General features: G+C 34.5%; 1 protein-coding gene across 1 annotated transcript; it reads left to right on the forward strand.

The window, feature by feature from the left end:
* Window positions 1-232: 232 nt before the first annotated feature.
* On the forward strand, window positions 233-14,859 carry LOC117106797. The gene is made up of 5 exons (XM_033248239.1): window positions 233-808; window positions 8,046-8,176; window positions 8,807-8,919; window positions 11,619-11,837; window positions 13,737-14,859. Exons 1-5 carry the CDS (start codon window positions 474-476, stop codon window positions 13,950-13,952), a joined length of 1,014 nt encoding a protein of 337 aa, XP_033104130.1. The 5' UTR covers window positions 233-473; the 3' UTR covers window positions 13,953-14,859.
* The last annotated feature ends 200 nt before the right edge of the window (window positions 14,860-15,059 follow it).

Raw genomic sequence — 15,059 nt, forward strand, 5'->3', positions numbered from 1 at the left:
ATATAGTGGTGTAGAATAGTCTATTAAAAACATTTTCCAGAAAAAAATAATGTTACTCGACCTCTTGTTACGAAGTTATGAATTTTTAAATAACATGAGGTCGAGAATTTAGCCTCAAAGCTTATGTTATTTCTGGTTTAGTTGTGTGGCCCCAAAATGGAGGAATGAGGGCGTTCTCACGTCGCAATTTTTGGTGTGTAGCGCCCTCAAAAGGTTTTCATACGGTCTGTCGCATACATTGTAGCGTTGTGGTTGTTTGGAGTGAATTGTATTGTGTTTACTATTTGCTTAACAATTGTTGGATAAGGATAAGTATTGTGCAGATTATGGCGTGAATAACTGGATACGAGCAAAAAGCCTGTAGTATATGCCTTTATATATTTCATATATTAGTAGGCATAATTTCTCTGTATTTTCATCAGGTAAATAACGAATACAATTAATACGTGTTTAAAATAGTGCTAAATTAACGAATGATGGCAGAGGAGAAAACGGACGCACCACCAACAATCGCAGTAACTAGCAGTAATGTAACGATTACGACCGTACCTGAGAATGGACACGATGGGGCTAGGCCGGATGTTAGTGGGCCCTTAATCATTCCGGACAATAACATGGTTAGCATTGCTTTAATGTCGGATTTTTTAAGACAGCCTCCTTCTAATTTCCGTGTGAAAGGTGTTACAAGTAACGGACAACCCGGCGCCACTACTGCTGGAGATCAAGTTCTAACGCACGACAGGGATGAAATAAATGTATGTGTGCGTCTTGAAGAAAATGCAAGGAAATTTGAAAATAATATGGGCGGGTAAGTTTTATTAGCAGTTCTATTTGTTTTTATTTACCAAAGGTGTACAGGTTTATAGTCATGTTCAACTTAAAGGTACAGTAGGCGTATCTCCCCGGGGTGCACCCACGATATCGAAACGGAATTACATGGGCGGATCTAGGTTCACATTTAGTGGGGGGGTCCGACTTTTTTTCATAAAAACGCCAAAAAAAAAAAAAGGAAGGTCCGGGGGTCCTCCCCCGGGAAAATTTTGATTCTTAGATGGCGGGAAATGAGTTTCCAGACTTCTGAGGTGTCTTTTAATGACTTTAAAGTTCTTCAAAATTCAAGGTTTTCCCTCTTGAAAACGGTCAGGTAAACTTTCTCATTCTTATTAATAATAATAATAATAATAAGGTAAGAACTTATATAGCGCCATTTAAAAAACCGAAGTAATTATCAGTGGCGCTTCATGTTATTGTTGGAATAAGTGCGTTTTGAGTGATTTTTCAAATAAAGGAATTGATGTTGATTTTTTAATGTGAAGTGGTAGTGCGTTCCAGAGTGTGGCTGCAGCAAATGAAAATGATCTGTGTCCGAAGGTCTTAGTGTTGGTGCGAGGGACAGAAATTAAATTGAGATCAGATGAACGTAGGGTAAATAGGCCTATTTATGTGTGTATAACGTACATAAAAAAAATTGAATTGCTTACGTATACTTTTTCCATCAATGGATAACCCCAAAGAGGAAGAGGATCCGGAGGTCCTCCCCCGGGAATATTTGATCACTAGATGACAGGAAATGAGCTTTCCCGACTTCTGAGGTGTCTTTTAATGACTTTTAAGGTCTTTAAATTAAAAGGTTTTCATCTGCTTGAAAACGGTCAGGTAAAATTCTCATTCTTATTACTGTAAATAGGCCTAGGCCTACAGTACTAGTAGCCCTACTACTGTACTGTATGTGTGTGTACATAACAAAAATTGAGTCGCTGCATACATATTCTGTTTTCAATAAATCGATGAACCCTAAATAAAACGGGGGTCGGGGGTCCTCCCGGGGAAAATTTTAGATGGCGAGAAATGAGTTTTGCCGACTTCTGAGGTGTCTTTTAATCAAAATTCAAGGTTTTCCCCTTTTGTAAACAGTCAGGTATTTTTTTCTCATTCTTATTATAGTAAATAGGGCAATGTGTGTACCGGTACACAGAGAATTTTTTTTTTTAAATTATTATTTTGTCCAATAGTGTGGGGGGGGGGGGGTGGTCAGGAACCCCCTGACCCCCCTCAGATCCGCCAATGGAATTATATTTTAAGCCATATTTAGTAATAGTATAGTCGGCCTATAGCTTTTATGTTCACCTAGTATATTTGTTCTCTTATATAGATGCAGTACCGGTAATAATATCAATATTCATTTAGTTTTATGATTTGCAGTAAAAGTTCAATTCAATACATTTATAAGGCTAAGGTCATTGTGTGCTATTACTTAATAGAAGCATACGTTTATCCCGGATCGTAAAGACCACGACAAACACCAGATCGTAAAATATTACCCAAATATAACGCCGGAGGGATAATTATGATTAAAACGGTCTGCAAATTAATGTGTAACTATAAAAAAAAAAAAAACAAAAAAAAACAAAAAACAATGCGCCTAAAATCTACCAGGATTGTTTAAATTCCAAAAGACCCCGAAAATTTATTTTCTTCTCACTTCAAATTTAAAAAATGTATTAAAATAAGAAATATTTCAAATTATAATACTCAAAATTGTTGAAATTCATATAGGCCTAATATGTTTCATTGTTTTCTTTTTTAATGCGTTCATCAACAATTGGTTTCATAAAAGCAACCATAAATAGACAATTTGTATTATTCGTATATTGGTCTGTTCTGGTTCATGGTTCTGGTGGGTAAAGATCGACCTCCAAAGCACTCCAAAAGTGTAGGAGTACTGTAAAGCAGGAGGGTTAGAAATAGTGTCGAATGACAGGACAGGTCCACCACCGCAGTCTAAGACGCGCAGCGTCGGTCATGAGCTGTCTTGCCTTACCAGCCTCAGGCCGCATGTGGTATTATGAATTCAATATTTTCATGTAGAACAGTTAACATGTGATAAATATATTGTTAAATCGTCCAATTTCTATTTATTTGTTATAATTTGATGGGCCATTAGTTGCGAACATATACAGTACTTTAATCACTGGGTGCAATCCCTTTCACAATACAAACATAAGTCGCAATATACCGTAATATTCTGCATCCTAATTGTACGACACTCGAAAACGTCATTAGATCTCAATGCAATATAGATATTCATCTGCCATTATTGATTTAATTTTCAATGTACAAACAACATATTCAACATTGGTACTCACCAATGAATAAAGTTCGCCTCTATGGAATTGTGGTAATGGTTCTTACTACGGTACTCACTAATGAATAAAGTTCAGCCCCTATGGAGTTGTGGTAATGGTTCTTACTACGGTACTCACCAATGAATAAAGTTCGCCTCTGAGTTGTGGAATTGGTTCTTACTACGGTACTCACCAAACCATATACCTGTCATGCTTCTATAAAAAATAAAGTTATGGTATAAGGCATGTATGCAGGTTTGATTCATACTAACTGACACAGCATGTACAGTAATCTACATATATATTTGTTTCACCATGTCATACTGAACAATATTATTGTAGAACATAGGGTTCAGTATAGAGCTTCCCCAATTCAATGCTTAGCAAATGAAGCAACACCTGCGTGCGTGACATTTATTAAGAATGATGAAATTCTATTAACAATCAACGTGAACCATTATTATGATAATCTATAATTATAGATGAATATGTCTACATATTGATGTAGACATAAAAACTAAAGAACGTTTTTCATTACAGACGTAACCGGCAATTAAATTAGATGTACTATAGATGGATACGAATAAGCTCGTTGCCTATTGTTCTCCGGACATTGCATTTTGTTTCGTTGTGCTATGCTGGCCTCATTTCGTTATGTTCGGCTTGTAATAATAAGAATTACATTGAATTGAATCCTCATTTGTACATTATATTATAGGTGTATTATTATTAGTTAACAATAGGTATATACCTATATGGTAGTTTTTATGGTAGTGATAGATTTTATGGTGGTGGTAGTGGTGATTTATGGTAGTGTGGTAATGTTCATCCCCCTATATGCATTATTATTTTTATAACAAACTGATATATGCCTGTCAATCTGCATGCGTGAATGTGAATGTGTAATAATTAAAGTTGACATGTTCATACTGTATTCTGATGATGTGGAATAACTTTTTACAAGTTTCTGTAAGTTGAGGTGCCACAAAACACAAACGTACAGATTTACATAAAATTGGTGAATTAAGAAGCTATGTTAAATTGAGTATGCAGTCTTCCTTGTTGAAAGAAACTCCGTGTAAATACTGTAGTTATCTGAATTGTAACTAAAGTACAGTACGCGTTTCATTTGCTTTCTTTCAGGTTAACGTTTTTTTAATATAATTTACCAGCGTTCACTTTCTGCTGTTGTCTGACCCAGTGACACGAGCATGTAGATAGGCCAGTCAATGAGTACCGGTACAGTCCTTCCTGCGTCTCTCCAACGCTCTCATTATCAAAACTTGCAGGTCGCCAACACCAGAATACGATCATTTGTTGGTCTCATAAAATTATTATTGTTGAACTTAATGATAACTTGGTACACAATCAACGGCAGTTTGTGCATAATTCTACCAGTACTACCAAGTGCCACAAACACAGATACAAATGTAAAAACTGCTGCCTATACCGTACATTATCTTCGTGCTCTTCCAATACCCTCGTATTAGTAGTAGTAGTAGGACGTAGTAGTGGTCTTTGAGAATGCAAAATATGTCACTCGGATTTTACTATTGTAAGTTTTCAAACCCTTTAATAAATTTTAAAAATGTGTCTATGGCAAATAAATTCTAGTAAAAATTATTTTTTAATTGCAGTATACGTACTGAAAAATAGGGTTTTGTCGCCTACAGTTACAATTCATTGCAGACTTGAAGGATCACCATACGAAGGAACGTGCAACGCTCAAGTTCATGGAGTAGTACAACAGTACTTTTAAACTATGACATATTTATCCCACAACCATTTTTAGAGCATATATGACATTATCATAATTTAGTTTTGAGTGGAGTTTCAAATTCAAGGTTAAGAGCTTGCCTTCCAATCCCAGGGTCCTCTGTTCAATTCCTGTCAGTGTCGCAGGAATTTCCTCACGACCAAAACAACTCAACCCGTCTTGAATTTTGCTTGTGTCAAGCATCGTGTGTGTATTTGGCTTATATATTAGCTATTGGAAACTTCTGTGTGCCTAAACAAAGATTTTTTTTCTTTTCTAGTATTAGTATAGCTGCTTAATTACTATGAACAAGTTAGTTTTTATAACATTTAGTCGGCTTTCTACTCTTAGGTGACATTTTTTAATGTTTTGAAATTGATCGACCATATGGCTGCATGTCTGAAAAGATTACTTATTAAAATAATGCATACAACAAATTAGGTTGATAGTGTTCCTTTTCTCAAGACTATGCAAGTATGGCCCACTTCTACATTATGCATTGTGTTGAGTGATGGGTACATTCGGCTTTTTAATGGCAAGTAACGGTAATGGTACGAGTCTAGAGCGTCTTTCGCAATAAAGTTGTCTCATTGCGCTGACAGTATTCAGGACACAAATCATATTGAAAAACAGGAAAAATAAAATTTAAAAAAAAAAACTTTACATTTACATTACAACAGTTCTGAAGGTTCATCTCCATAGTCCACAATGCAAGTATAGTTAGTAAATAGGCCTATACAGTTTCCTCTCAGTTCCAATTTGCCGAGAATGTCAAGTTGGTAAATTATTGACAACTACGGTATGTGTAAACCAGGTCATAAAGAAAGCGAATTATTGACGAATGACATTTCTCATGTTATGAAGTAGCCTATACTTTTTACATAAGATAGATATTTAAGAATAAACTAGGCATGGGTTTGCCCGTCAAAAGATCGAGTCAAAATCTTACATTCGCAATCTAGGTTTCGACAGGAGTTGTTGACCTACATCCCAATCCCATCTTTGAAAAAAATATTCATATATAGGTCTATCATGGAAATGTATTGGTTTAGTTTCATGTCATGACATTGTGTTGCTAATTTGATAAATATTTTTATGTTGCTTCAGTGCGCGTTGGATGTCTGCCAAATATCAATATTTCCGTTTTCGAAAAATATTTTTTTTCTTGAAAAAAATAGTTTTTTCCTGAAAGATCCATAATTCTACATGCAATGTTTTGCTTAACGTCTGTTTTCTGATTAAATAATACTTCTAGTCCTGTGTCCGCGCATGACTAAGCGGATATAAGATAATAAAATAACCATACTTTACGGTACGTTGGATATTCGGTACAATAGACATTATTAATTTGGTTACTAATTTTTGGTTACTAATTTAGTTGAATAAAATCATCTGTTTTGCAGTGTGCTGATAAATAAATCAATAACATCATTACATCCAAGCTTTTGAATTTTTAGTTGCTTAATTAATAACATGTTGGAAATCCACAGCACCTGATACGTATATCAATGGTTATGAAAAACAGACTTACAGTGAATTACATTAAAGCGTTTTATGCGATTATAGCAGTTGATAAACGAGGTTTTTTCAAGAAATAAAGAGACTTATTATTAATACAGTATGATGATGATGACCATCATTATTATTATTATTATTATTATTTATTTAAATTCACACTGACATTTAAATTGAGAAACACATAAATCGGATAGACAGGAACGGAGAACTGTATCAATAAAATAGATTTTTTTTAAATTTGGCATTCCATCATGTTTTGGTCATTTTCTCTAAAACATGATTTGCGACGAGTGACTGGTTTGGCTTGTCTTTGCCGCATTTGTAATTGTTACGCTAATGTAACATGCCATGCACAGTGTTGTTTGAAATATTTGTTATCAGAAGGCCAATGATATTTCAGATTATTAGTGAATTTGATACGTATTCAATGTAGACCTATACCTTAATGGGAATTAATAAATAGTTGAGTGTATTTGTAGAGCCCTTAAAAAGCAACAAATTCTATAAACCTCGCCTAGACATAAGACGCCAAGTGATCTCGCCAGCTATACGCCTACTAAAAAGCTTTTGCGCTTTTAGTTCGTGGATTATTCCTTAGAACCCCGATATTCAAACTTGTTGATATGGCGATAGACACACATAGCTTGTCAACTTTGATGACCCAACCTCTATTCTTTCGGGAATAGTTTCGAATTTAAACGTCAAAACTAAACAATAATGCGTACAAGATCTCTTTTCTGAAAGCTACTGTAGGGAATTATAGTTTAAATTTAGTTTAACAACGTTAGATTGAATTTGATTTATTTGGTGTAAACACGGGGATAACCTACTTATGTTGAGTATTGGGTCCTTCTGTTGGTGATTGGACAGTACACCGGGAGACAATCCCTTCGCATTCTTTAGAGGCGTGTACTGCTTTCTTTTTAACGTGGACGCTCATCCGAAGACAATGCGCTTTTAAAACTTGCATTTATCCCCCTCCGACTGAAGCGCGAGAAAAGCAGTGATGGTAATTGAACAGGAGACCAAGAGATATCTATGGTTACAGCGCACGGAAAACAGGCATGCTGTTGCCATCAAAGGGTGAAATGTGACCGAGTCACAGAAAGAGAACGAAGCTCAAGACCAGCAAAGAAATAGAGAAACAAAATGTGGATAGTTATTAAACCTGTATTCCACTGTACTACTCCCCCAAAAGCCTTATTGAAATAAGATCATTTTAAACGTCTCATTGCTTGAAAAGTTTGTAGGGCCCCCATCCATTGACCTTCCTTGAAAATGTTCTATTTCAAATAAATATAAACTCACCACATAACTGGTGGCACATTCGTATTTGTCTTTGTTTTTGGTGTTATTGTTGTAGTCTGTAAGTCAATTAAAACTAAATTGTTTCAATCTTTGTCTTGTTGAAAGTTGATAAAGTTTTTGATCATTTTAAATTTCATAATTTTACAACATGCATTTGACCTAGACCCTATTTCATATGTTATAATCTTCTCCAATAACTCTTGAAAAAACTTGTTTGTATTGTACGAGTTAATGTTCGTGATTATTAGGCCAATAATGCTTATATACTGTATATGCCTTTTTACAAGCAACTTAATTATAAACTAAAAATTATTTTCATCAATTATTTTCTCTTAAAGGTTCTTCCCTGTTTTAACCGAGTCGGCCTTGGAAGCTATTTCTCGGACTTTGTGCAACAGGCCAATATTACTAGACATCCGACTGAGACAGAAAACCAAGTACAACACTAACACGGTGGTCATTATTCATGGTATGCACTATTAGCAACAGTACACGCTATTCAGTTGTTATAACTGTATTATGAAGTATGTTTTTAAGTACTGTACACGTAATGTCAAAATTTACATAATTGGCTCCGCCTAAAGTACATATGAAAACTGTGTTTAAGCCATGGTTTAAGGTTGTTTTTTGGACATTAAACTGACATAATATACTGTGCCCATATAATTATAATTAATGGAAGGTAGCTGATTTACATACGGCCTCATACGTTATACGTTGTTGTGATTTAAAAAAAAAAAAAACTCGAATGACGACAATTATAAGCTTAATAAGTATTATATCATTGTTTTAAATTCTAACAATCAACTTAAAGACGATTTCAGTCTGAAAGAGTAATAACAATAATTAATAAGACATAGGCCTTATTTATAATACAGAATATTCAAAAGCTTTTTTAAAAAAAATGAATATATGTCATAGCCTAGAAGGTCGAAACTTAATTTGGTATATATCGAAAACTGCATTAACATTGCTCCAGTCCTGAACATTGTGTTTATAGTTTACTTAATATGCGGATAAGCATGGCCTAATGAATATATGTCGATTGTTAATATTCTTTCATTAAATTAATTTATTTATCTAATACCTGAATTATTAGATGACTTTGCAGTTATTGTGAATACACAGCATGAACGAATTAAACAACAGCTAGCGAATGCTTTCGAAGAAGCTAAATCATGTGCAAAAGTGGGACGAAAGTTTGTTCTTACGGTGAGTAGGCCTACTAGTAGCTTCTGAAGAAGGTACAGGGCATTCGGAACCTCACAGTCCGCACTGGCTTTGGCTGGATCACTTTTTCTCAATTATCTTACTTTTCAAAATAAATATAAATTATACAGATATCTATAAATTATGAATTTATTATTTATGTTCATATCACAGTGTCAATTTAATGTAATATATTTAACCAAAAATCCACCATGCCCTTTGATTCTGTATTGCATGTATTGCATACATTTCAACTTATTTCAAAATCCTTTTTTAGTAAATAAGATTTATTTAGACAATGTTTAATAAGGGTTAAGTAAGGGGGTGAGAAATTCAACGATTCCTGTGCGATGTAAAGCAACGATAACTAGATTAAATATCAATTCCAAACATGCCATAGATTATACGCTACAACCAGAACCACCGAATTTTTGCCCGCAATCGGAGGACCATTTGCTTCCTGGAAGTATTAATATTATAAAACTAAATATAAGAGAGAAACAAAGACTGTATAGAAACCAGTAAATTAGTCTATACCAAATCAAAACTGCTGATTTTTTTTTTCTGGGCTTTTGTCCCTGTACTCTGAACGGGGGCTCTTTCCCCTTGATTCCAGCTTGGACTACTAGGCCCCTATGTCAACATCATTACCATCATCGTGCCATCATCATCACCATTATCATCGTTATCGACATCATTATTATTGTCATGATCATAATCATCATCATTAATATCACCGTCATCGTCATTATCACCGTCATCGTTATCATTATCTCATCATCATCATCATCATCATTATCATCATCATCATCATCTTCACCATCATCATCATAATTATTTCAGATTTTTTTCTGGGTAAACAAAGTTTCCACATATGACCTCTGGATACCTGTAAAATTAACCACATTTTAATATTATCTTGAATCTTAGTGCTCTATTAGGTAGGCTTGTCTTTATCTGGTAGACCTGTCCATGGAGGTATACCTACGTGGTCTGTTTGCCATAAATAAACCAAGAATTATCTAAAATTAGTCATGATTAATAAAAGGTAGCCGCGTCAGTCTGCTGTAGAACAGTATAAGAAATTACAGCACTTTTTAGAATAACTATACAATTTTGAGTTTTTCAAATTAAGCAAACACAGCACCTAATTAAAACATTTTTAACAATTCAAGTGATAGTACAAGTATCTAAAGCGTGATAAATAATTTATTAATGCTTCAGGCCAAATGTGGGAAGTAGGCCTAAGTGAAATTAAAATTGTGCCAGCAGTATGCTATTCGAAACTCTACCGTATTCATTATTATTTGTAGGCTTCTTTCGAAATATACTGCATAGCATATAGCATATTGCATCCTGTGTATTCATACATGTTTTATTTAATTGTATGTTGCATATCACAATACCCTGCACGTTGTGTAAATGTAATTCACTGTTATTATTTATTGTATAATAGTGTTCGTGTTTCTTGCACTGTTCCGTATTTTTTCATGGAGGAATAAGCAACTCATCATCTAATTATGGCACTGATAAGAAATAACATTTTAAACAATTTATTTTTTCGCAATATACCTTCATTTGTTTTATTAAATTTAAAATTGGCCTACGAATTGTGCTTTCATTGTTTTGAGTCATGCTACTACCTTCTTCTTTGTCCGGATATAGCATTTTTAACCTGGTTGCTTTTCTGGGCCCATTCTTATTATCATTATGTACAAAAGCCTTTAATATTTCTCTTGTAAAAAATGCCTAATGTTATCTTGAGTCATACCGGTAAGAATAAGATGCCCATAACTCCAGCGTCCAGGGCATGGTCCGTGACTACAGACGACGTAAAGAGCTACATATTCACATTCCACAAAAACTGAAATGAACCACAAGCATCGGGGTACGCCCTACTCTTCCGAAAGATGCAACCGGTTCATTAAATTGCTCATGAGCCCGGTGTGTTACACTGACCTCCATTTAAAGTCCTTATCCTAGAAGACTCCCCCACCAGACCCTGCAGGAAGAGCGGCTCGAACCAGCATCGATGTTAAGGCTGTATAGGTAGCGGCGCCCCTGCCTTACCGCTTGGCCACTCGATTATATAATCCTATATTCAGGCTACGAAATTGAAATTCAATAAAAGTACAATATATACAGTATCGATATATAGTATTACGTATTTTTATGACAATAATTTGTACCTGTATAATTACACATTAGTAATCAATATTTCGACTCCGAATCTCAGAAATACCAGAATGGTATCCTACAGGGTACTAATGGATTACTTCATTAAAATACAGTAGTAACAAACTGTAAATAATTCTTTTTTCTAAATAACATTTTTTGGCCCTGATTTCTAGATTCGGAAATGTTGGGGTGGTAGTCGAAGAAGGGTGTGGGAGGGAGGCTGAGGTGGGTATAAACTGTACTCCTCACTAACTTTAAATCTCATGTCTGCCAATGTACAATCGGATGGGGAGGGGTAGAGGCTCTACAGGTTTTTTACCTGCTTGTTCCAGGCATTCAGAGGTGCCATATTTTCAAAAATTAATTTTCTGACCTCAACCCCAACCATAGTTGGGCACAGGTGGCTATAGACTCTATCCCCATGCCAACTTTAAATATTGTGATTTGTCATCATGTTTATATTAGTTTTTATTTTGGTTGCACATAACTAATTCTATACTGTTTCATCGTTTCGTCTCTGCTAGCTTGACTTTGGACCGCTTCTCAAGGATTGGCTCAACACGTTTCTGGTACAACAGGGTCTACAAGAATACGAATGGTACTCGAAAACGGAATCAAAAAATGGACGAATAGTAATAACAAACCACTATGAGTTACCAGAACATTGTACTGGGTCACGTGACAATATTCTGATGTGGCTTTTATGTTTTCCCTGTTGTTTTCTCTCCTGTCCATGCTACAATGTAAGTATTTTATTAATTATAAACATCGTTTTCGTTTAATTGTCTGTGTAAGTGTGACATTTTGATGTCCATACAGATAGATAACTCAGTCTCATATTTTGCTGTACTTTTTTTAAGTCTCAGAATTGTGGCTCATTTAATGTCAAAGAAATACATTGCATATAGGCCTAATTAAATACAGTTCTTTACTGGCAACAGATGCATTTTAAATTCAAACATAAGACCAGTGGGAAAGCTTAAAATGTAAACATATAATTAAGTGGCCGTCTTGGAACTAGAATACAAACCTACAACCTGTGAAGGCGAGTGCCATACCGCTAGACCATTGCAGATCCTAAACCATCAAGGACATCCCTCCAATAGTCAGCATTAAATTTGTGAGACTTGTAGGCCATCGAGAAATTTGGTTCCCCCCCCCCCTACCGATGGCGTTTACTTTTTTCTCTCGAATAAACTCCTTCTTAAATGACAGTAAATAAATCTAATGGAAGCAACATCATTCTCAACACATTCTATAAATGTACTACTCCAGTAGAATTACATTTTTTCTTAAAAGCTTAGGCTAATGGCCCACTTTAAAGTATATAACGTGTCGACATGGTTTGGTGACTTGCGGACAAGTGTCAATTTACTTCTCCATAATTATGTGTTTTAGTTCCACATTTACAGTGAAATTAAGGGGATGTCTATAAAACGAAGACCGAAGACCCAAAAATGTAGACCCCTATTTTTTCTCTTTCATTTTGATGATAATACGCCAGGCTGTCACAAAATCAAAATTACGACATTTTTTGGGCGCCTGTTTGTGAAATGTTCAAGGGTCTTCGTTTTATAGACATCCTATATGGGTGTTTACAAAACGAAGACCGAAGACCCGAAAAAGAAGACCAATTATTTCTTAATTATCTTATTGAAAGTATTTCATTATTTTATCACGATCACTATACCACATTCCATACTGTTTATTTTAACATGGAACAAGTTTATGAATGAAATATTCAAGGTTTTTGTAGGCCCCAAAATGCGTACCGCTAGGCCAAGCCAATTACTTTCCTTTAGAAGGTAGCAGCGCCAAGACGTGCTCAGTCACCAGCCGTGGACATACAACATTGTTTGCCGCTTTGGAACTGGAATAAAGAGTAAATCATTAAATTGACTCAGATTCAGGCAACAATGTGCTAAGAAGACGAATACTATATATGCATAGCATGAAGTGATTTAAAAACATTATTTTCATCACGATTGAGAGAAAAAATGTGGGTCTTCGTTTTTCTGGTCTTCGGTCTTCGTTTTGTAGACACCCATATAGGGTGTCTATAAAACGAAGACCCTTAAGTATTTCTTGATATTCCTCATTTTATTCCTATAAAATAATGAAATAGGTACTTGGCACTTTTTTATGATACTTTCAATAAGATAATTGAGAAATAACTGGAGGTCTTCGTTTTTCGGGTCTTCGGTCTTCGTTTTGTAGACACCCATATAGGGTGTCTATAAAACAAAGACCCTTGAAAATTTCACAAACAAACGCCCAAAAAAATTTACAATTTTTATTTTGTGACAGCCTGGTGTATTATCATCAAAATAAAAGAGAAAAAATAGGGGTCTTCGTTTTTGGGTCTTCGGTCTTCGTTTTATAGACACCCGAAATTAAGGGGGCGTTTATTTGAGTAATAAACGCTTTCCTCCAATCAGGGGCGTTTATGGAGAATGAACGAACGAACGAACGAATGAATGAATGAATGATATTTTAAGAGAAAATAATGTGTATCATCACAAGTGCTCTTTTAATAACAGCTGTATTATGTTAAATTATTCTTATTATTTTGTAAAATATAATGATAGGCCTATATCGATTTAAGGCTATTTAATAATTTCAATCTGTTCTCTTCCCCGTAGATGTACCGTGCGGTTACATGTTATGATAGGAAGATTCGGTTTATTGCACAAGTATCTCTGATGCATAAAGAGGGTACTAGCCTAGCAGACACAAAAACAGAATTGGTCGCCATAATTCATCGAGATTCGGCAAGATTCGGAGCTTCCTGGATACGAAGCTATCATCGATTCCGGCGCATGCTCACTAATTTTTCAAACGGCAGCTGTACGTCGTAGAAGAAATTGTGTGTTGATTGAAAATGAGAATTATATTTCACATATTTTTATTTTCATAAACTTAAATATTGAATATTCTTTTAATATTTAATAGTGTATATAGAAAATATTTTTTGTAATTAGCCATATTTCACAGCAATCCAAATGTAGGGCCTATTGATTAGGTTATGCCACAACATGTAATTTACAACGCATTTTACATTTATTCTCTTGTACATTAGTAAGATTGTTATTTATGGTTGGGATAGAGACCATTATATGCACTCTACTAGTTCCATAACAATTTCCATTAATATTACCATATATTAATAACGTTGTTGATTAAAAACGCTAATCCAATTATTTTTTTTTTCCTATTCGGTAAGTGAGGTAATAAGACAAGTTTAATGTCACTGGAATTATGCCCATGCAAAGTTTTAGTCGCTTGTCGACATTATATTTTTTTTGTTGTTTAATCGGTCTTCTATTTTCGACGCCTGAGAATAGTACTGTATTCCTATTTTAAAATGTCCAGAGGACCCTGACTGAATAACACTTAACTACGGGGATGTAGCAATACAGCAATTAACACATATTATACAATAAGCTAAATTATATATTTTAAAGCCAATTTATGATTTAGAAGTCAGGACATGCGTTCAGGGAGATGTTGTAATTTTGTTGTTTTGCTCTTTGCATTTTTAAGGTATCAATTGTATTTATAGACTTTTTCTTTTTAAATCTTATACCTGTTCACTTCTTATAAAATGCACCTTGAAAATTATAAATTTATTTGGGTGAAGGTTGTAAATATTTTACTAATAAACACTTTTTATATAAATCAAATTAGTTAAAAAACGTCTATAGAATTGTCACATACTATTGTATATGGAATTAAATATTAATATATTTCTCTGTGGTTTCATAAGATGTGTCTGTGTAAATTATTCAAATACAAGCAACCATTCTAGGCTATATCCATTAAGGTAATAAGACAATGAATAATTTTTAGTTGTAATTTGACGGATTCATTTTATTTAGATACAACTTGAGAGGACGTTCTTGAAAGGAATTTATAGATGCTTCTCCATCCACTCCAAGACATTATTTTGGGGTTTTCAGTGATCT

This window comes from Anneissia japonica, unplaced genomic scaffold (assembly GCF_011630105.1).
Source record: "Anneissia japonica isolate Jap-2015-1 unplaced genomic scaffold, ASM1163010v1 scaffold2471_len1564793_cov202, whole genome shotgun sequence".
Classification (NCBI taxonomy): domain Eukaryota; kingdom Metazoa; phylum Echinodermata; class Crinoidea; order Comatulida; family Comatulidae; genus Anneissia; species Anneissia japonica.

Bases quoted from the DNA above. Each gene is read 5' to 3' on its own strand.
- LOC117106797 (XM_033248239.1), top strand. From the start codon at position 474: ATGATGGCAGAGGAGAAAACGGACGCACCACCAACAATCGCAGTAACT. The intron at 8,177-8,806 runs GTATGCACTATT...CTGAATTATTAG, and splicing joins CACGGTGGTCATTATTCATG to ATGACTTTGCAGTTATTGTG. The intron at 8,920-11,618 runs GTGAGTAGGCCT...CGTCTCTGCTAG, and splicing joins GACGAAAGTTTGTTCTTACG to CTTGACTTTGGACCGCTTCT.